The sequence below is a fragment of the Rhamphochromis sp. 'chilingali' genome (assembly GCF_963969265.1).
Source record: "Rhamphochromis sp. 'chilingali' genome assembly, chromosome: 17".
Classification (NCBI taxonomy): domain Eukaryota; kingdom Metazoa; phylum Chordata; class Actinopteri; order Cichliformes; family Cichlidae; genus Rhamphochromis; species Rhamphochromis sp. 'chilingali'.
The window spans coordinates 11,058,852-11,081,420 of record NC_137944.1 but is presented as its reverse complement, the minus strand read 5'-3'; the positions used below and the strand labels follow the sequence as shown (position 1 = coordinate 11,081,420).

Below are 22,569 nucleotides of genomic sequence, written 5' to 3'. Positions count from 1 at the left end.
AGTGTCTAAAATATTCATTCTTCTGATGACCAGCAGAGGTCGCCAATTCTTATAATAAAAAAAAGAAGCAACGCTGTACAGAAGCATGAACTGTATCTAAAAGATGGAGATCAGTCATTGGCTTTTTCAGTCTGCATTTTTGAAGCATCAGTCTTATCATTCTGGCTGGGGGCATGTTTATTTCTGGGACCCAGAAATGACCATATTTGGACAAAGGGTGGCCGAGATAAGTTATCACCTAGGGCTAGTGAGCTTTCCTAAAAAACAAAATATTCATAAAAAATATGCAATAATTTGACTGACTGAAACCCAGACTTCCTGGACGGGCTATACCACCTATACCACAAAGCTAGCCATGTAATTTGTCAGATAATTTCGTTTAAAATGCCCCATGGCAGAGAGATCCAAGTGAGTGACTGAAATAAAACAAATAAATAAAATGTCATATTTAATCCATGTAACTTTATGGCTCATCAGTAGCCAAGCCTTTATACCAGGCAGTAAACACAAGCTTTCAAGCTTTATTTGGTCATTTTTAACACAGGTTGTCTCCCTTTTGGAGTGAGACTCAAGTGGTCATTAGAAGAACTGCAGTTTTGCCACAACCTTGTTGGCTTCATTGTTCAGCATTGGAGGCTGATGCTTGTACAGAGGCCAAGTGGAAAATTTCCCTATTGTTCGCATGATTTATTGCATGTATACACACTTTGCTCAAGACTTTGTCAAATTTTTGTTTCAAGTCCTGCTTCACACAAGTGTTTATTTTTACTGGCCCACTGGGAGTACATTTGATAGGGATTATGCTTGAGAAAATGCAGGAGGCTATATATACAATGGATGAGTAGTATTCTTTTAATATTTAAAATTAAAGCCGGATAGTCAGCCTGAAAGAGTCTGCAGTCATTTGGAGGGCACAAGAAATCTCCGCAGAGAGCCCTGTGTTCACTGTGAGGAGAAAATGTCTGCCACATGGACCCAAGTGGATCCTCACATATATTATATGAAAAGAAACAATGTTTCACAGGACTTTATGCAGTCTGCTGAAAAACTAAGTCTGTCCTTACTAGCCAGGTGCTGCTAATCAAATTTACTTGACTAACAGATCATCGGCAAGTGTGAGCATAATCATAAAAGAGGTTTTAGCAGTTTGCATGTCTGGAGCATTCAGGTGTGTTAACACAATGTCACAGTCTTCCCACGAGTGGATGTCCCAGCAAATTTAGCCCAAGATCACACAGTGCAATGCTCAGAGTCTGCAGGCTTCAGTTAGCATGTTAAATGTTAAAGTCGATGACAATAAAATTAGAAAAAGACTGAAAATCATGGCTTGTTTGGCTGTGCATAGACAACTTATTTTAAAAACTTTACTTCAGAAACTACATTCAACCACACTTGCTGAATCAGGTTTATAGTAACTGCCATTAGGCAATAAAGACAATATCTTTTAGACCTCATTAACCAACGGGTGACATCACCATGGCTATTATATATAGAACCTGTGCTTTAAACCTCTGATACACTGATGGCAAAAGAGAAAACATTTACAACATTCGAGAAACAGACATGAGACTCCATTCACATCATTTTATTTTAATAGATCTCTATCATATACATACAGTACAATATGCTCAAGACAGATCTTATGGCACATATATTATTGTTGTACATTTTGCAGTCGCTGGTATTGCTGTGAGGTTACAGTAAAGTGACCATTTGAATCTGTTACTTAGGTAGATACAATAGGTGGCTTGACCTCAGTGGGTTAAGAGTAAGGTTGCTACAGCAAAAACACATGCACTGTCAAGTTATATATTCCGCTAGGGGTGGGTCACACATCCAGTTACACAGGCTGACACTTTAAGGGGCGGTGTTGTTGTTTTCCATTTAAACCCCTCGATTGTTGTTGTTGTTGTCTTGGAATACGCTACAACAGTGGCTACTGTGATCCTGGACAGCTACGGGATGAACATGGTTTGGGTTTGCCCCAGTTTTAAATTTTTCTTCCTTCCACTGGACATAGAAACAGGGCCACTTCACTTTAAAAAGCTGCCATTGCACATTTAATAATTTGATTATGTGGCGGTGGAGATTTCTGATCTCTTTAAACAGCTTTAGAGCTCTGGGTTCAACCAAAACCTTGGATATCCAGTAGGAATGACGAACAATGGTGTGTTAGGATCTAGTATTCAGGTTTCTACCGCAATACAACATTACCGTTAATACTACAGGTACAGAGTACTGCTAGGTATATTCACATATGTACAAACTCTGCCGTTCACCTGCAGAGACTTGACGAGCGAGTGTGCATTTCCTTTTCTATAGAGCATGTTCGAGATAGAAAAATAAAACAGTGATAAGACTACAAAATATTGTGTGCCACCGTCATCATTTTCACCCTGTATTGGTCCTTGTTTCAGTGAAAACACTTAACTCTTTCAGTCAAAGCATTAAAATAAAAAAAAGATAAAATGTCCAAAATATAATTTAAAAATTATATTAAAAAACAGCATCAAAACACAACAAAAAGATGATATGTAACATGATACTTTAAAAAAAATCTACAGCTTTCCCTTCGGCTTACCAGAGTGCTGACGGTGTGAATGTTGTGCGCATACGGTATTTAAGAGTGTGAAAGTGTGAGCACCTTCGGTATCATCATTTAAACACACCTGCCGGTTAGGACCTCCCCCCCTTCCGTGTTTTGTTGAATCTGCTGAAAGTGCTTCACATACTTGGCATTGCACCCAGTGTCCTCCGTGGAGACTTATTGTCTCTAAATGTGCAATTTTTGGCATTTGGACCTCCCAGTTATTCACCAATGCGTGTCAAAACAAAAGGGAAGAAATAGAAATGCAAAAACAATGCGCATTCATGTGGTGACATCACTGAAATGAAAGCAGAATAATAATGGTCGCAGGAATATGAGCGGAGGAACATGGGAGGTGTGCTCTAGATGACCTGGCAGCAGCTGTGTGGGGTTGGCGTGCAGAGCAGACCCTCCTTGGGGCTCCGGTGAATGTTGACGGACAGAGTCTTGTCGCTCAGAGGCATCTGCAGCACACGGTTCTTCATGTTTCTGTGGTTTTCCCGGGCCAGGTCCAGCTCTCCCAGCCTCAATCGGCCTGAGCAGGGTCCCTCCAGCAGTGGATCTGCCAGTGCGTCTCCCAGCGGGGGCTGGTGGTACAGGTTGCCCCTGGGCGAGGGGCCACCCAGGAGCGAGACCTTATCTAAACTACCAGTGGATCCGCCCATGCACATTCTCCACATGGGACGGTCCTGGGCATCTCCACCAGCACTGCCGGCACTGCCAGCAGCAACACCTCCGCCACCTCCCCCTCCTCCCCCCGTTAAGTTGTGGAACTGAGAGCTTAGGCACAGGCTCATCAGCTTTAGGCTTTCCACCAGACCGCTGGCAGCCTTGGCTGTGCCTTTACCTTGGCCTGACCCTGATCCAGGACTGGCACAGTTGGAAGGACTGTCCTGTCCTGCCCCCGTTTTCTCTCCATCCTCTTTCCTCCCTCCTCTCTCAACCCCATGTTCATCTAGACTTGCTGTGTCAGGTTTATAGTGACTTTCTGTATCATCATCGCTAGTCTCTGAGCTAGGAGTGAACGTGGCAACTGGTGCCAGTGCACCAACAGTTTTAGGTGAGGACATGAGTGTTGAAGGTGAAGGTATCCTAGAGTTCAGATTGAGGCTGAGGCTGGGTTTGGGCGGGCCAAGTCCTTGCAACTCCCTGCTCTCTTCCTCTTCCTCCTCGTCCTCCTTATCCTCCTCGTGGATCTGGTTGAGAATTGGAGCACTCATACGAGATGTCAGCCGATTACCGGACAAAGACGACGATGAGGAGGAAGCTTTGCAACGAAGCACCACTTGAGAAGGCAGTGTACAGGGGGGCAAACATTTGTCTTCTGCCCCATCTTCTTCCTCATCCTCTTCCACGCTGAAAAGGCTGGGACTCCGAGGTTTTCCAGGACCCACTGAAGAAAGAGAGCCCAACCTAAGGGGGTTGGAGTGGGGCTTTGCCAGAGGTCTGAGCCCTCTCTCCTGGTTTTGTTGTGGCGCCTGCTGCTGCTGGCTGGATGCTAGAGTGTGATTTTCCTGCCGCTGGCTGACATCTAGAAGAGCTGTTTTAGGCCTGGGGCCTTTGTGGAGGCTCTCAGCACTACGGGCAGGGGACTGCGGCCCTCCAGGGTGGGAGATAGCTGGACCCCCTAAACCATCGCTGACATCCTGGTGAACATCCACTCTGGTGGGCCAAGACTGCCTGCAAAGGGCCAAATACAATGTTGAGAATTAATAAATTACATACGATTCTTAAGTTATTTCAATGGTGGCAAAAAAATGACATTTACTTTTTTTTTCAAGAGACAAAAAAACTGATAAATAAATAGAGTAAATACCTAGCTGTAATCAGCTAGAAAGGTTAGCATAAAAACTTATAGCAGCTAGCCTGGTTCTGTATAACATAACTAAAAATATAAAGCTAAATAAAACACTGAAGATTCCTAATAAACCCCCTTATAGCATATATAAGATATATGAAGTACACAAATATACCGTAAGCTACCAATTTATCAAAAGTTAGCAATTTTCTATATTTATAATCTCAAACCAAAGCTATCTGCTAACTGGCTCCAGGCTCTGTGCATTAATTAAAACCTGTGCATGCATTAAAACCATATAAATGTAAAAAAGTGATACCATGTATAAAATGTTGATCTTCAGGTGTTTGTTAATGACTCTCTTCCACCTCGTGTTACTCACTATTTTACGTATTTTAACAGTTTACACCAAGCTAAGCTAACAAGCCGCTAGCTATGCTTCACTGATTTGTTCTGAGACTCAAAGAAAATTTCTCAAAATGCTGAATTATTTACTTCTCTAATGGTAACAGCCACATTATTTTCTCCATTTATCCTACATTAGAATAAGAGTGGTAAATGGCCATGCTGTTAATATTTAATTCTGTTGGAGTGGTTGAATTTAAGTTCAGTGCTATATTGCTAGGAATTTATGAGAGATGGTTGAAGGCACTTTGGGAAATATGATGCTCCTCTCCAACTCTGACTGGCCTTAAAATTGTGATGCAAGACAATAGAGCTAAATATGTCGAATCCACAAAACAAGCAGTGAGATTATTCTTTAATCTATATTACTTTTTTCTTCTAATCTCATTTACTTAATATTTTCATAGAATTATATAAAATTATCTTTATTTTAGAGGTTTAGTGTAACTTCATAGTTAAATCTTCAATGTTAGATTCAGTCTCTCAGAAGAGAAAATAAAAAGACGCTGCTTTTGTTCTGTTGCAGGATATTTCTGGTAGCACATCCCTCACAGTGTTGCTGATCTGCAGCCTCTCTTCTATTCTCAGTGTGTCCTTCAATCCCTGCTGAAAAAAAAAGGGCTCCGTCTGTCCATCCTCTGTCAGACTTGTTTTGCGTAAACTGACAGTACGCAGCACTGCAGAGGCAGCATTCTGTCTGTCTCAGGAAATGTTTGTGTATGTGCGCTGGGGTGTGTGTGTACCTGAATTGGGCCTTGCTGGGGCTGGGTGATCGTGTCTGGCTGTGTTGCTCCTTCTCTTGTCTCTCCCTCAGCATCCTCTCGGCCAGCAGGAAGTAGGTAGCTGTGATGTGATTGTACTGGTTAGACTCCAGAGCCCTGTGATGGAGGAGACAGAAATCAAATTGAGGTCCAAAATGCACAAAAGTATGCACGCGCACACACATATATGGAACACAGATCAATGCCTCACCCCACCCGTGAGTGGAAAAGGGAAGTGACGGGAGTGGAGATTTAATTTGACAGCTCAGGATTGACTGCCAGCTGCTTGTTAATGCCAATTAAACTGCTGAAGACACTCAATTACACTTCAGTGGGACGAGTGAACCATGACGAATTTTCGGAGATTACATAAGATAGAACAGCTTTGCATTGATTTTTACTTATGTGTGATTGTACGAGAGAGGGACACATACTCAGTTATGGTGTCTCTGTCTGCGATGCCCCCGAGCACCATGCGTTGGATGATGGAGCCATGCTCCTCCTCCGACAAGCTGCGATGGGACACCAGAGGAGTAGACAGCTTTGTGGCTGGGGAGGGGTCGACACCTTGAAGCCACTGATGGCTCTCAATCTGCTCTAGGGTCGCTCTCTTCTTGGGGTCTCTCTGCAGCATGTGGCCTATAAGACTGGAGGGAATCACAGTGGAGGTAAGTACTCCTGACACACCAGAGAAACAGCTGGTCGTTGATGTAGGAATGTTTAAAAGGCAGAAACTGGTGTTACGAATGAAATAAGAATGGATGGTAATAGAAAATTTTAATTTATTACAGTTGCAGGGTTTTGTCCAAACCTGGCCATGTTACCGAACAGACTTACAGATGGGACAGAACTAAGGTATCTCATTTGTCTGGTTCTTTATTCTTTTTCTAAGTACTTATTGTTTTTATATGTGTAAAATAGCTCATAGCAACAGTAGGCTATTAATCTTTATCAGCTAACCTAACAGCTAACCTCCTGGCACGAGTTCAAGCCTCCAGGCCTGTAATACAAGTAGGTGTACAGCATGCAGAGCTTCCAACAAACTGTGCATGCTGTACACCTACACACGAGTGGAACAGGGTGTTGCCTATTCAGCTGCTAGCCGCACAGCTAACAAACGAGCCAGGATTATGAAGCGATGCGTTTTCTCTTGCAAATTATCAATGCACCTAATCTAGACTGATTAGAAGTTAGCGCTTATGATATCTGACTGCACGTGTTTCTCCTCCAAACAGTAGCAGTACTGAAAGAACCCTGTTTGGGTCTGCATACAAGCTATTTATTTTTTGCACTCTGGCTTAGCAAGATATACTAAATCCACTGGCTAAATCCCCCAAACAAATAGGTAGAAGTGCTGTTTTATCAGGCCCACGTTGGCAATAGATTTGGATGAGGGTTCAAATAAACATCACAAAAACTGGGCTACGTGCCAATATTTGGGGTGCTTTGTGAAAGTCAACCTGACCCAATGAAGCCATGTTCACTAACAGTATGTGTCTGCAAAGCTTCAGCCGTTCAAAATGTATTCTGCAACTATTTCGCCCAGCTCTGCTTTGACTCATCGTTAAACCCTCACAATGTTAAAAATAGAAGTCCAATTTTAAAGGGTGCATTAGATACACTTAACGCAGCACTGCATCTCTGGTGGAGCAGCTGACTGCAGCACTGAGTGAAAGCAGGACAACGAAGGGAGACCGCACCTCTCTCTTTGCTCTCTTTTCTTCACACATCTACAAACATGAAATATGCAGCACCTGCAGAGTACTCTGTCCATCTTTGCAGCTATGTGCGTGCGCTTGTTACTTACTCTCTGCATGCATGGGAGATGTGCGACGGCACCGTGTATTTGCAGTCCATGATCATAGTGAGCGTTTCGCTGTCATTAGCCTCCTGAAAGGGGGGCTGACCACAGACCAGCATGAAGAGGATCACGCCCAGACTCCAGATATCTGCAGAGACACAGAGAGAGAATGTGGTCAGTTTATAATGAACAAGTCATTACGGTCAGAAAAAAGCTGTTGTTTTTGTAAGAAGGCCAGAAAATAAAGATGACTGATCAACTAAGTGAAGCCCGCATGTTCTGTCTGCTTAGCGACCTAGATAAAGAAGAACCCCCCCCCCCAAAAAAAAAAACAAAAAACAAGAGCTGTCTCTTCCCCAAGTTCAAATGAAGCATGAATCATATTCGATCAGAGCCATTTCCATGAATGTGTGCCAGCTTAGGACACATCTGTCTAACCGAGGATGAAGCTCAGTGCTGCTGCCTGCCGCCAGCGTCATGCTCACACTTACACTGGTGCACGCGCTTCCACACAAACGCGCCGTCCAGGGAAAGTGGGTTAACGTGTTCATCCCTCAAAGCTTCATACAAATGCTAATTTTATGGAACGCTTCTCTTGGTCTGATTCAAAAGAGCAACTTTATTGCTCAGGGCTTCCACTGCTGCTCGGGTCAGCAGGATGGTCCACTGACACACATTCTGCTGTCATATACAGACTGCGAGCAGAGGCTGTGACATAAAAGCAAGCAGACTCGGTCTTAGTCACGGTTTTGACCCATTTTCAGCAAATTTCATAGTAAGCTTTGTCTGCTCTTAAGATTGACTTAAGTAAAAAACACAAAATCCAGGTTTAATTTAGCACCTGTATCATTTCTTAACCATAAAATGATTTAATCACACATCTATAAAATGCATTTGACCATTAAACTAGTGGTGTGCGACACTTCAAATTTTGACATTAATCCGATACCCACAAAATACAGGGCCAGTATTGCCAACACCAAAACTGATACTGATATTTTTAACTTATAAAGTCAGCTTATGTAGGTGAGACCATTGTGTCATGATTAGATGAATCATCATCAATTTGCAATTTTACTGAGGTTTTTACTTTTTACAATAATTCGTTTAAACAACAAAATACACATTTCTGCTTTTCATGCATTTTGAAACTGTGTTTTTTTGGACCTGAAATGTAAATGTGCTGTCTTTAAAGCACTTCGGGTCGACATGTGTTGTTTAAATGTGCAATCAATAGGTTGTAAGTAAAATAGATGTGACAGTCAACACAAAAAGGCATCTTCTCATTTCCAGAAAAAACAAATTTATTAGGTAAACCAAATACTGAACTTGGAGGATAGGATATCAATATGATATCAGTACAATATCGACAGTATTGATACTGTGGATATTTGGATCGATCTGCCCACATCTACATTAAACCCCACAAACATGTTCCATTTTACTTTGAAATAAGTCACATTATGAAAGCTAAAGAGATGCTAGTTAGCATCTGGTTTTCAAACTGAAATAAATTATTTTATGTCACTAGCAACTGTGGAACAAGCTGCAAGCTGTTCGCTCCTTTTAGATTACTTTTTAGACTTTCCTGAGATAAATTTGGGCCCTTGTCAGCTATGAGATACTCTTTGTTCATTAGCTAGTTCATTGTGTTTGTTAGCTAGCTAGGTGCTAATTTTCACTATTAGTGTTTAGGCATTACATCAGTGTTTAGAAGAGTGGTGACCTAAGGAACTTGGAAAGAAAGCAGCTAGGCTTCTTTAAGTTTTGAAGACATTTCACTGCTCAGCCAAGAGACCTCTTCGGTTCTAAAACCAAAAGGTGGAGAGTCTCAGGTATTTAAATCCTAGCAGAGGTCGAAGATGCTATGCAATGTTTCCATTTTTGACCGAGAAGACAAATGGTTTGAAAGAGGAGTAAAGGAGGCTATTTATGACCACTGTGAACAACCATCATTCACCAGTGGGCATGGCTTACAACACCAACTGTCTCCCACCTACAATGGAGTCTTAAAATTCCTTCTCAGGTGCCTCAACCCCCACTCACATCTTGCATTAGCTGATCTAGCTGATCTGTGGTAAAGACCCACAGCTTTTTTCACACCTTGGTTAATGTGATGGCACACATGACTAATAGCGGGACAACCACCACCTAAGGGACAGCCCCCACTAGGGTTTTAATACCTGGGACTCTCCACCATTTGGTTTTAGAACTGAAGAAGCTTCTTGGACAAAACTTAAAGAAGTCCAGTCGTTTTCTTCCCAAGTTCCTTAGACTATCATGACCTGCATGACTGAGAACTTAGACAAGAGTGGTGATGATAAATGTAATAAAACCAGCTTTTGCAGTGCAGTCATTTTGTGAGTTCCTGTGTGACTATATAGCAGGTAGCTAGGTCCTAAACGAGCTTGCTAGCACTCAATCCTTGCGCCCAAATATGCCAATTTCTAGCTAAAAAAAAAGACAAAAAAGCAAACCGTAAAAAGATAATAATTAAAAAAAATTAAAATGGGAGTGCAAAAGCAATGGGTGATGTCGCTGTAGCTATGTCCACCTTTTATATACAGTCCATGGTTTTCTCAAAGGAACAGCACATGGTACAGCATGCTACAATTACTATCTGAACAAAACCTGTGCTCTTCTAACTCGGAAGTTTGAGAAGACCCAAAAAAAGGAGGTAAACAGATTGGAAGTGGGTTTACAGTGCTCGGGACCCCTGGTGATACGTCTTCATATCACTCCAGTTTGCCAGGATACGCAGGAGAGTTCAATCTGGTGGAGTAAATGTGGCAGTTTACTGTGGGTGGTGAGGATTTATTGCTTTGAGGCAGTGAAAGAGTGCTCCATACTGCTGATGGAGGGAGCAAATGCTGCTGCAGCCCCCACTGCCACCTTACCCCCAACCAACGTATCCTAGCAACCGCGACCCTGCTCCCTCATTACTTGCGTCAGCGGTCGGCCAAACTTCCTTCCTCGATAACTTTATTTATAAACCAGATGGCTCACACATCTCTGGATAACACTGTTCGCGTCAGCGCACATCAGCATCTCTCTCGCTAACAACGCCGACTCTTTATTGGTGACAGCTGGCAGTGTAAACATCCTTTCTGCTGCCCTGAACACCGTTTTAACAATGATAACCAACAGGATAACCAGTCCTGTCTTCACCGGGTTAACCCTGAACACTGAGTGGGCCAACTCAAGCATCCTGTCCTACTCATCTTTATACAACATCTTCTTCTAAATCAATCAATCAATCAATCAATCAATCAATCAATCAATCAATCAATCAATCAATCAATAAACATTTCCATTTATGTATGGTCATTAAGCATAGATATGCTTTGAAGTATGCATGTACCCAGAATAATCACTATTAGGTAAGTTATTTCTTTTTTAGGTGTAGGTTGTGCTTCATGAAGAGGAAGAGGAAATCTATATTTAACTTTCCATTTACTGAAGACAAAAAGGAGGGAGCCCACACACCGAAGAATATTTACAGAGAGGACTCATTTGTCCAACAAAATCATTTTAAGTTTTTCATAGAAGAATACAGTTTCGCGCACATATCTGGGTCTCAATTTTCCTTTTAATTTCACTTCTAGTCTGCCATGACCCATTCATTTTTCAACTTAAGGCTGAAATCGCTACACTGAGTGACAAAAACAAGTATTTTAAATACAGAGTGATTGTTAGTTACATTTATACAGCAGTAGGGCTGAACGATATATCGCATTTGCGATAATATCGCGACATGATCAAGTGCAATTTTCTAACCGCAAAGGCTGCGATTATACTCTGGACATGTCCAAATTCATGGGCTGCATCCTCCTGAGGCCGCATTTGTAGACCGATTACGTCACAGCGACGCGCCGAAGGCTGTCCAAATTACTACCATATCCCAGAATTCATAGCGCGGCCCAGCCAAACTCCAGTTTCCAGCAATGGCGGCCGCTACTAAGTTTTAAAATTACTCATACTAATCTTTCTGGGTCACAAAATAAACTTTTAACATATTTTCAGGCGAGAAAGTAGTTGTGTAAACATCAAATATCTGCTCGGTTTATCAAGATATCCCATATTTGCAAAAGTGCTTCGACGTTTTCAGAGGCGTCTGCTACCCACCAGCTCGACAGCTAGCCGGGAGCTCGAGGGTTACTGATGCGGCCGAGAACGGCACAACTCCCGGCACATCATTTTCAGATCACCGCGGAGTTTCGCTGCTCGGGTTAAACGTAATATATAAGTCACTTAGACAACCTAAAAATGTTATTGTTGGGTTTTTTTCAGTGTTTTGTTTGTTCGTGAGTAAATCGGTTTGGCTGAGATTAAAGTTATTAGATTAGATAAAATAAAACTTTATTAATCCCCCGGGTGGGTTCCTCCTTGGTTTTCACACAGCTGACTAAACGTCAAACAGAAAACTTATTAAACAGAAGTATGAGACAGTCGAGAATTTACACCAGTGTCTGGTTATATTTTAGATAGCAAGAAGCAGACGGCCGAGTTTATTAAACTCCACCGAGACAGCGGTGACGCTAATCAGAAGGCTAGACCGTCCAATTTCACGCCTTTAAACTTTAAAGGCGTGTTTGTGTGTGTGTTTATACAATTGCTATTATGTTTGCACTTTATGTGTAATGTTACTGACTGCAGAGATCAGTAAGATGTGTGTATTTTTTATTTATTAGTTTTATTTATTTAATATTATTTTTTAATTGAATGACTGTCTAGTAGTTCACAGATGTCGAAAAACTGTGTGGTAAAGCCACTGATTTTTTTTATGTATATTTCTGCAATCTGCACATTGTACTGACTTTCATTTTAATGTTTACACCAGGGTTCCTTGTCAGCACTTTATGCTCAGATGTTTGTAAGCTAAAAATAAACTATTGTGTATGTTCAAATATACTGTTGTGATTGAAGAAGTTAAATAAAAATGTCAGTCATCAATTCATGCATCACCTCATGTCATCATAACAGAGGTCTGTCTTCCAGGAAAGAACAGTTTAAAATTAATGTAATATAGTATTGGCCATACTATATGACGTATTGCTTGTCTTTGTTTAATAATACAGAAGACAAAGACCTTAAAAAATAATCGCATATCGCATCGCAATCGCAATATTGGGGCAAAAAAAATCGCAATTAGATTATTTTCCATAATCGTTCAGCCCTATACAGCAGTAAGGTTTGATGGGCATTTTCACTATGTTCTGATATTTCATTAAGTGACAAGCAACAATAAACAGCATACTAACCTCTAATGAAAAACTGTGAGAGCTAAGAGATGAAGAAGTTAAATTTGAAGCAATGTGACACCATTTATAAATAATTATAGTTTTTGTGTGGTTTGCTTGAAGCTTGGAGTGTTTGCCTCCTGCAAATTGGCTCCTTCTGCACAATCTGCAGGACTGACTCATGTTTAATCTCAAAATATTTTCAGCACTTCCTGAAAAAAAAACAAAAACCAATGCCAAGCAGGCCCGAAGTGAGAAAGCCAGGCGAGGACAGCTTCTTATCTCTGCAACAAACTGGGGCGACCGCCACATGGCAAGTCACCGGAAAAGCTCAGTTGCCCTACAGACTGTCAGCAGGTAGCCTGGCAGCAGTGTAATCCCAGCCCAGGTTTCCTCAAAGACCTGAACGTCAGGACTGCTGGCCTCCATTTAGCCTGTTCGCCCATCAGACAGCACTGCTGATACAATCACACAATATTACATCCCGGCTGGGTGGATAATCCCTGCAATCAAAACATCATCATCTCAGCTGAATGAGCAATAGTGCACAGGCAGTATGCACGGTCCAGAGAACAAACGCACACACGCCGCAAAATGTCCACTAACAAGTGCTCAGACAGGCCCCACACATTCAGCAACTCACACATCATCCATACGAAAACACACACGCGCAGTCAAATAAGACTATTATTGCTTTCAAAATATGGACGCCGCTTGGCACAAAAGAGAGTGAGAGGCAGTGAAGGCAGACAGAAGAAAATAGCCACTGCAAATCCACTCAGTCAGAAAAACAGAAAATGCTTTTCTCCTGCTCCTGACAGAGAGGCATCTGTAGACAGAGGGACTCCTGATGCCTTTTTCTCGCTCTGTCAGTTTCCCTCTTACTTCCCTTTCTTTCTCTTGCCCTCTTTTCCCTCACTCTGCACAATTATGTTTGATTTGTTTTCCGTTACAATATAATTCAATATCTTAACTGCACCTCAGCAGCAAGAACTGGAAGCACCATTGATGGGAGAGACGATGTTGGGGTGGGGTGTTGGGGGGTGGTGGTGGTGACACTGAGGTGAGTGCGCGCTCCAATTACAGAAGAAGAGAGTGCTGAGAAACCAATTTCAGCCCGATCTGATATCAGATTTTGTTATTCACAGAGAGGCAAATGAAAGCAAACTGCAGACAGAAATAAACTGCAGGTGCAGGACTGCAGGGCTGTGGATCATCTCATTTCCAGGCTTCAAGGTATGCTATCATGCTCTGAACTTTGAACAGCTCCTCTCCTTCTATCAGCTGCCTGATAATACCGGCAGTGTGCCAAGCAGGTCTACAGGTTCCTTACAAACCATTGCAGGCCATATAGCTTGGTCAGAGCTATCACAGCTGAGACAGTGATTGAATGTGAATGTGAGCTGCTGCTTGATACAACACTGCACTAACAACTCAGATGGTGTCCTGTTTTAGTAAAGCTAAAGCTGTAGGAACTAAAATAAATCACCACAGATGTACCCCAGCAGCTACTCTCTGTCACTTCTTCAGACTTACCCACAGCAGGAGCGTCGTATTCATCCCCCAGCAGTATTTCAGGCGCTGAGTAGGCCAGTGAGCCGCAGGAGGTGTTTAGTTTTTTCCCAGGTTGAAACCGGTTGCTGAACCCGAAGTCCGTGAGCTTGACGACACCCTGCTTCTCGAAGAACACCACGTTTTCAGGCTTCAGGTCCCTGTGCACCACATGTAGCCGGTGGCAGTAGGAGATGGCATGGACGATTTGGGCAAAGTAACACTTGGCCACCTTAAAGAGGAGAGACAAATGTAAAAAAATACAATAAAAATGCTCCAAAACCCAGAAAACAAACAGCAAACTAAAAAGAAGTTAGCAAGAGTTAGCTTGAGAAAAGTTTGGAATAGATAAAGAGTCAGGATCTGCAGAATTAGAGCGGGAAAATTTGACTCGAACTTGAATATTTAACTCCAACAGAATGCTAATGTTAGTGTGGTGTTTGCAACTTGTTCCTGTTTTTCTGAAGTGGCCAGAAAGTACATGTAGCTAGCTAGCTTAGCAAGAAGACCAGAATAGCTAATCAACGATCGCAGAAACATGGCAAATACTTTGTTTTTCCACTTTTGTTTTCTGATAAAACAGACAACATAACTATTATGCAGTTAGTGAGTTTTAGAGGTGCTTGTATGAAGAATTTTTATTTCCTTTAGGCACGACCCCATCTCTTCTTAAACACGTAAGAAAATATGAAGGGAACTTTGAACAACCAGTGTCAAACATACAGTGATTATTAACAACTATATGTTTTTATAAAAGATTTATTACAAATGTGATTATCATCTTTCTTTCACATGTCACATTGAACATATGTTGCCTGTATGCAATGTTGTGATAAACAAAATTTGCATCTGCAAAGGAATTTTGTTCAACTCGCCGCTAAATATGGAATAAAGACCCCTTTTGCCCTCCTTTAGTTACAGTGTTATTGCTTTCAGCATCACTGTTGCTTACTTATGTCTAGAATTTATTAACTTCCAAGTATCTGCATATATAATGCTTCTGGCTACCATTGAACTGTTCTTCACTATATTTCCTCACATTTTTATACTAGCTAGAAATAAACCAAACCAATGCAACCAAATTCTGTTCTTTTAAAAAATGCTTCCCTTCCCATCTCCAGATAAACTAAATTAATGTGTTAAGGTTCTTTCTTCAAGTACCCAAGATCAAGTACAGAAACAAAGAAGTAACTCAAGGTTTGGTAGACTGCATGAAGGACACCTCTGCATGTTCATTAGCCCCACTAACCTCCTCGCTGAGGCCTCCTTCATGTTTCATGATGCAGTCATACATGTCTCCTCCGTCGCCCAGCTCCAAGATGAGGTAGAGCTTTGTGGCTGTATCGATGACCTCGTAGAGGCGTACCACGTTGGGGTGTTGCACCATCTTCATGCATCGCACCTCCTGAAAAAGGTGACCCCGTGCAACCGGGTCCAGCTTCGTCTTATCGATCACCTTCACCGCAACCTGAAAGACAGAAGTTAGAACTGATCAGAACAATAGCAGCGCTGGTAACGTCAGCAGCTGTTGAAGCACTTGCACAGAAACAGTGAGACTGTATTATCTTCACTTAGAGGTGCTTAGTAGAGCTAGTACAGATGTTCTGATGTCCACCAAGAACAGAATCACACTATCAGAAATATTTAGTCTCATCAGTGCTCCCAGTCACCCTTCTTTGGTATGCCTGTTTCTAAGAACAAGGGTGACGTCTTTAAAAGTATTTTTAAACTTTTTTTTCAAAGTGAAGAAATCTAGTAACTGCCAACAAATGATTGAACTTGCATATACGGACTTGGATGAGCATACCTTTTCTCCAGTGAATACATGGCGGGCCAGTTTGACCACAGCAAAGTGTCCACGACCCAACGTCTTGTCCAGGTCGTACAGCCCTGCAATCTTCCCATCATGATGGCGCTTCAGCCCCGCCATGGCGGTTGGCGGATGGGGAGGTCGGAGCTGCCTTCTGTCACCTGCCGGTCTTCGGCTGTCAGTCCTTCATCTTCTCCTGATTAGGCTGAACGTACGTGAGGTTGGTGGTGGTGGTGTTTGAGCTAATTCTGGGCTAACTGTTGATCTCCTTGTGGTAGATTTGATAGCAAGATACTCAACTGGTTGTGGCAAATATTTCGGGTTTTGAGTGCTCCACTCAGTTCAGTCCCACTTCGCTATGATCTGAGGGTGAGAACGGGGAAAACAGTAAGAGATACAAGAAACCAAAACACAGCCACTCATGATAATAGTCACTTACTCTGCTAAACAATGGATCATGAACCTGTCTGATGAACTAATATTTGCTCACCATTACTGCTCATTACTTTGGCATTAGCTGGACCAAGGCACAGTATCATAATAATAATAGCTCGAATTGCAGAGAGTGAGCCAAGAGTCTAAAGTCCAGTTGTTATGTAAGGTTATCTTTAACAGTGCTTGGAGAAAACTTGAAGAGTCGTGGTTTGTCATGCTCAGCATCTCATTGTGCAAAAAAAACAAAACAAAGCATAACTAAAACCAATATCATTAGCTTTGTAGGTATTTGTTCATAAACTAGTGTTGGATAAATTATAACTCTGAACTAAGAGTAACATCAGGGAACAGCAAGCAGAGACCATGAGTGTTCAACAGCCCATCCTATCCAAAACTCTATATTCTATTATAGACTATGGGATTGCTGTCTGCCAGAGTCAGAAAAAAAACTAACAGACTGACATATTTTAAGGTATAACTAAACAGCAAAATCAACTACATTTATAATATCAATTTTTTTTAAAGTGTCTTTATTTGCTATGAAATTTTTAAAAATGAAAACAGAAAATAGCAATAAAATATGGAGAACCCAACACAGTACATTAGGAAATATAGTGACAAGTTTATATTCAGAGAGGATATTTGGAGATTGACTTTTGATCATGTTTTGACTCACATTTGTATGTTACATTCATACATGTAGTTTTTGGCCAACAGACAAGCACTACACCTACTCTGAGTTGCATTTACTGTCTCAGTGCTGTGCAGGATAAAAGGCTAGGACATATGCACTGTTATTTTAAGGGCTCAAAAAACTTGTATTATTTTTTATAATTAGGTTATTTCTTTGTTTTGTTTTTCCTTTTACATATTGTAAGAAATTGTGCCTAAAAAGCCAACAAGGAAGTGCCTTAAAGTGGCATTTAATAACCACCAGGGGGGAAACCCAGTGGTTGCAAAAAGACTTCTGGTCCTACAGCAGTCAATGGGGGAAAACTCCCTGAGCCCTGACTTGTGGAAACACTTTTCCTGATTAGTTTAGAGTCTCATTCAAATCCAAATGATCATTAAAATGATCTCATTTTGGTTTTTATCGAGCAACTCCAATGAGAGACTGGACTACAGTAAGTTCATTTTGGAAATCATGATCACAACGGAGGATTGTACATATGTTCTGGGCTGGGTTTCCCAGTCAGATCTTCCAATCCCTAAATTAAAAAACCCAACATGGTTATAGCAAAAATGCTTATTTTGAGACTTTCATTATTTTTCAAACAATATGTTAATTGAGTTTTATATTACAGAACAAGCAAAGAAGAGACTTTAAATTTTAATGGGTTACCTCACGGTAGCGGTGTCCATCTGTTATACTAACCACCAAATTTTTTTTTTTTACAATTTTACAAACTTCATTAAAGATTAAAGCATCTGCCACATCATTTTCCATCACTCTAGCAAGCCACTCAATTATTTCTCCTGATTCACATTAGCTCAGGAATGATACTGTACAGGCTACATTTTGATTTTCTATCTGTCACCTTTTGCCTGCCCAAGATGACAAACTAAACTAGTTCATCTCAAATTCTGATACGCTTATGTCAGACGCCCCTGCTCCGATTGCCACAAGCTTCTCTCGTCATGCAGTGTGTTGCTTCACGGCCCTGGGTTACGAAACAATGCCTGCAGGGGAGGCATGCCATTCCGCTTCCAAGAACCTGCATACCAGGAGCATGGCGACGACACAAAACACACAATTTGCAGGCCAAGAACATTCCTGTGTACTGATCCTCGCCTAGGTGTGTCCAACTCACCTGAATTTAAAAGACAACACATTTCCAAACAGGTGTTGTCAGGGGACACACCTATCAACTAAATACAGTAAGAAAAGCTAAATAAAAGCCGCTCTAACCTAGTAGCAGTCTGCGGTTGCTTAAATCAGACTATGAAAGCCTAAAACGCTCTTTGGGCTTTTTGGGAGAAATGTACCTGTGAGAAAAGAGTGAGTCATGTTTCTTATAATAGGAGGCTGACATCTTCATCTTTCTGATTTTTCTTTCACTCACACACACAGACGCAAAGTAATATCAACAGAGCTGAACTCTTTGCCTCTTTGACAACGACAACATGTAGGTGTTAATGCTTCAAGACACTGAAGAAAAGAAAGGAGACACACAGACACACACACAGTCCTCTCAAGAGCGCACACACTGATGCACTCGTCTGATGATAGGGCAAGTTAGGTGAGGTCAATGTGCGTTGCTGTGTGCTGATAAGCAAACCTAGGCGTTGACATTAGCCCATCTAAATCTAGACCTCATGTTTATCTCAGCAGACTGAGACCAGTCTAACGCCTGGTGATGGAAACAACAACAAGGTACAAAAATGCACTTTTGGTGAAGTTTGCTCTCTTTTTTTTTTATTTTGTTTGGTTTTTTTTAACAACAAAGCCAGCCATCCCTCTAGTCTCTGCGACATGTGAACATACTGTACAACTGTATACCAGTCATGCATGCAAAGACATTGGTTGTGTAACCGGTCCAAGGTGATGGTGGAGTATTGATTTACAAGGTTTGCGTGCGCGTGTGTACTTGCGTGCAGAAAAGTACACATACGCAGATTATGAGGCCAAGGACCTGTTATAATTGCTGCTCCAGACTCCCAGCCTGTGAGACTTGAGATAAACTGGAAGAGGGTGTGGGGTCATCAAATCTATGGTTAATAGTAAAATCAGTTTCCTGGTACATTTGATTAAAGTATAGACCAATAGGCTAAATATAAGCACCATTGTTCACATGCAAACTCTTTGATAGTAAACAGTTCCTGCTTCAGGGTCAAAGACACGCAATTTAACCTCCAACGCGGCTCAGATAAATCCCTGACCCTGATGCTCTACTTTATCTGCATTAATTTTCGTTTTTATGTTCCTGCTGTGCCAGTAAATGACAGTGGTTTTATAACAAACTAATACAGAAATAACAGGAACATTAGAGTGCCAGCAATCCCCCATGCATATAAGAAGTACACTACAACACCATGAGCCTCCTTCAGCTCTGTAACCCGCACTTCCATGTCTCCTCTGTATGTTATTGAAGGTGTATAATAAAGTTCCATCCCTGTAAACTAGCTTCCCTATACCACGGGAAACACTTCATGCGCCCCTCACACCGGATTCATCAATCTCAGCGGTTTTCTGTGTTAAAGCTGTTAGATGACCACCCTGCCTTTTATCTCTCACATTTTTATTTTTTTCCTACACCCGCATAGGTGCTACTGCCCATATGGGACCAGCCAACTGTCAACATGCCTGCTGGCTGCATCCACAACAACATGACAGTGCGGAGAAGAGCAGCCTGCGCAAACGGCGCACATACGAGAGGCGAGCGGACACGGGCAGCATGCTAAAATGATACCCGAAAGATGCGCAGTGAGGGGAAAGTGCCCCCCAGCTCAAACCCAAAGGAGGCCCAGCTGACTTAACACACCTTTACTACACAAGACCCCCCCCCCCCCCCTCCTCAAAACACCACCAGCATGCATGCACGCAACTACAGCAGTCCTACTCACCACAGAGGAATCTGAAGCAGCGTCCATTCTGGCACATTTACACCTGCGGGAGCGCGCGGGGCTCCGGACGGTGAGCCGCAAGGTTTTAACGAGACCGCAGTTCAGTGAAAATCCCGGTACCGAAGACAGCACACCGGCCACGGATCATTCCAGCGAGTCCCCGTGTTAATGTGTCACACTGTGAACTCAGGATCTCTCTCCCTCCCCGAGCTTTCAGCTGCGTGAAGTAAACACAGAGGGCAGGCCGATCGAGGGCGTGTGGCTTTCAAAATAAAAGCGTAAAGGAACTAGTGTGGGAAATGTGCGAAAATAGATAAACAAATAATACAGAATTTAAAAAACATATTCAAAAACTGCGGGAAAATAATAATCACTCGGATACATGTATTTAAAATACATTTAATAGTTTCATTAGTTCATTCTCTGACTCTCCCCAGAGATTAATGTGTTTTTTTAATCCCGTCTCATCTTCCCTGAGTCTGGTTCTGCCTGAGGTTTCTTCCTGTTAAACACTGTCCCTTCCCAAGTCCCTTCTGCAAGGGGGTCGTTTGATTTTAGGGGTTTCTCACTATTATTGTACCTTACAGTATAAAATACCTCGAGGTGTGTGTTGTTGTGGTTTGGCGCCATATAAGTCAATCTGATTTGAATTGAACTTTCTGGATTTGGCACAGTTTGGGGCTCGAGTGTTTGCAGGTTTTTCTCGCTATTTTTTTTTAATTTAAATTTTTTCAAAATCTTACAAAGTTTGATAATATTTTGAGGAAGAAATCTGTATCAGGGCAACTAAACTAGTATATTCACACGGACAAGTCAGCAAACGTGCTTAATCCTTTTGCATTATAGATATGTGACGTACTAAAATGCATGACAACAAAAAATATGTTTTTTTCTTTAAAATTTCACAAAGTATTAAAGAAAAAAAAATACCATTAACAGAAATCTTTCTTTTTTATTGTCTCCCTTCAGATGTTGAACATTGCCTCCGATTTTTGTTGTTCTAATGGAAATAAAGAGGAAACCTGACGTAAAATGGAGCTTTACTTTGGTTTTATTTTGAAAGACATTAGAGAGCGTTTCCGGTCTTGTTACGGGTAAATGACGGCTCCATGATCACTGCGCATTGGTACCATTCATCTCTGACGTCAGAGCTACGCTCAGAGAAAAGCGTGTTTATCGGGCCCACGATAACAACACTAAATATACTTTATCTCATTTCTTATTAACTGACCTGTGCTCCTGCTCTACAGCCCGGCATTAGTCATTTAACGCTTTCAGGGTGAAATATATCCCGGGATGTTTAATGCGGCTCGGCCCCAAAACAGAACAAAGGCTCGTTATCATCGTTATTTGTGTTTTAATGATACTGTAAAAACCAGAGCAGCTGTGAATCGGACCTCCGATTGCAGGCCTCCTCCAGTCCTCGGGCGCATTATCTCCGTGTCCCTGCTCTGTGCACCCAACCAGCTGGGAGACGTTCAAGCGCGCTGTTATGTAATATTTACAAGCTCCTCTCTGAGGTTTGAAGAGGAACCTGTTTGGCTGATGACAGCATCTCCCAAAATGGTGGCTTATTTCAGCCAGGACTGGGGAGCGCTATAAAAAAGCTCTTTAAAAATAAAAGTAGGGAATCTGTTTCAAAGAATTGGTGCAAAGCTGCTCTGTGCTTTACCACATAATTACCATACTAAACATCTCACAGCTAACAGTTATTTAAACAAATGATTTACTGAGCAAAATGACGCACGTCAGCTTTGCATTTAGTGGCTCAGATTTAAACATCTGAAAAACTATCACTTGTTTTTAAGTAAATATGAAGAGACAAAGAGGCTATGCTCCACTACATCAGCCAAGATTAACCAAGACTGCCATCTAGTGGCCAAGTGACAAAATGGTTCTTGGCGCTCGGTTTTTATGTTTGTTTGGTTTTTTTTTGCCTTACACTCCAACGATCACTTTAGCGACACGTTGAGGCTAAATTAGGAAGCACAGAGTAATTAAAAACGGAAGTATTTACGTTAAATGATTAATTGACTGTCAGTTGTCATATTAAGTGTGGTTGGATAGGTTAACCTTGATCCCAGGTATAATAGATAGCCTATAAGTAAGACATATACAGATTAAAGTACACTGGGCAGAAATGACCTTTTGTACATTTATTACTCTTATAGTGATTACACCAGTGTCGCTGGAATGTTTATAGTTTGTAATACATTGACAGGGATTGTGATGGGCTCCTTATGAGTTATTACACAAACACTTCATTTCCTGCTTTCTGCTTCATTTTTATGCACCACTGTGTATTACAAGTATGTTCCTGCATCAGCTTAATGTAAAACAAACTTAGGCATTGCTCACAGGTCCATATATATTTGACTGTAACAGTTATAGTCCTGCACATCCTGCATTTTGCTCATGTTAACAGTGTTATGACTCCAGCTTGGTTACAGACACAAGCCTGGATATTATGGATCTTTGATCTTTAAAAGAAACATTTTATTTTGAATTCTTAAGTTTAAAGTTTGGTTGTTCATTTCAGTACTTTAAGCATTACTGTAAAGGAGGCCATATGCCCAGATGAAATATTTAATTTAAGGTGGTCAGCACAGATATTAGA

The 22,569-nt window shown here is 41.6% G+C and overlaps 1 protein-coding gene across 1 annotated transcript; it reads right to left on the bottom strand.

Annotated features, from left to right (window-relative positions):
- Positions 1-1,575: 1,575 nt before the first annotated feature.
- On the bottom strand, positions 1,576-20,957 carry LOC308384300 (SNF-related serine/threonine-protein kinase-like). Its single transcript, XM_080862799.1, has 9 exons — positions 19,953-20,957; positions 16,254-16,316; positions 15,951-16,158; positions 15,393-15,611; positions 14,129-14,375; positions 7,359-7,500; positions 5,986-6,198; positions 5,534-5,668; positions 1,576-4,267 (listed from the first exon to the last, which is right to left on the bottom strand). Exons 3-9 carry the CDS (start codon positions 16,071-16,073, stop codon positions 2,950-2,952), a joined length of 2,397 nt encoding a protein of 798 aa, XP_080718925.1. The 5' UTR covers positions 16,074-16,158; positions 16,254-16,316; positions 19,953-20,957; the 3' UTR covers positions 1,576-2,949.
- Positions 20,958-22,569: the final 1,612 nt, after the last annotated feature.

Bases quoted from the DNA above. Each gene is read 5' to 3' on its own strand.
- LOC308384300 (XM_080862799.1), bottom strand. From the start codon at position 16,073: ATGGCGGGGCTGAAGCGCCATCATGATGGGAAGATTGCAGGGCTGTAC. The intron at 7,501-14,128 runs GTAAGTCTGAAG...GTGTCTCTGCAG, and splicing joins ATACGACGCTCCTGCTGTGG to ATATCTGGAGTCTGGGCGTG. The intron at 6,199-7,358 runs GTAAGTAACAAG...GATTCCCTCCAG, and splicing joins ATCTCCCATGCATGCAGAGA to TCTTATAGGCCACATGCTGC.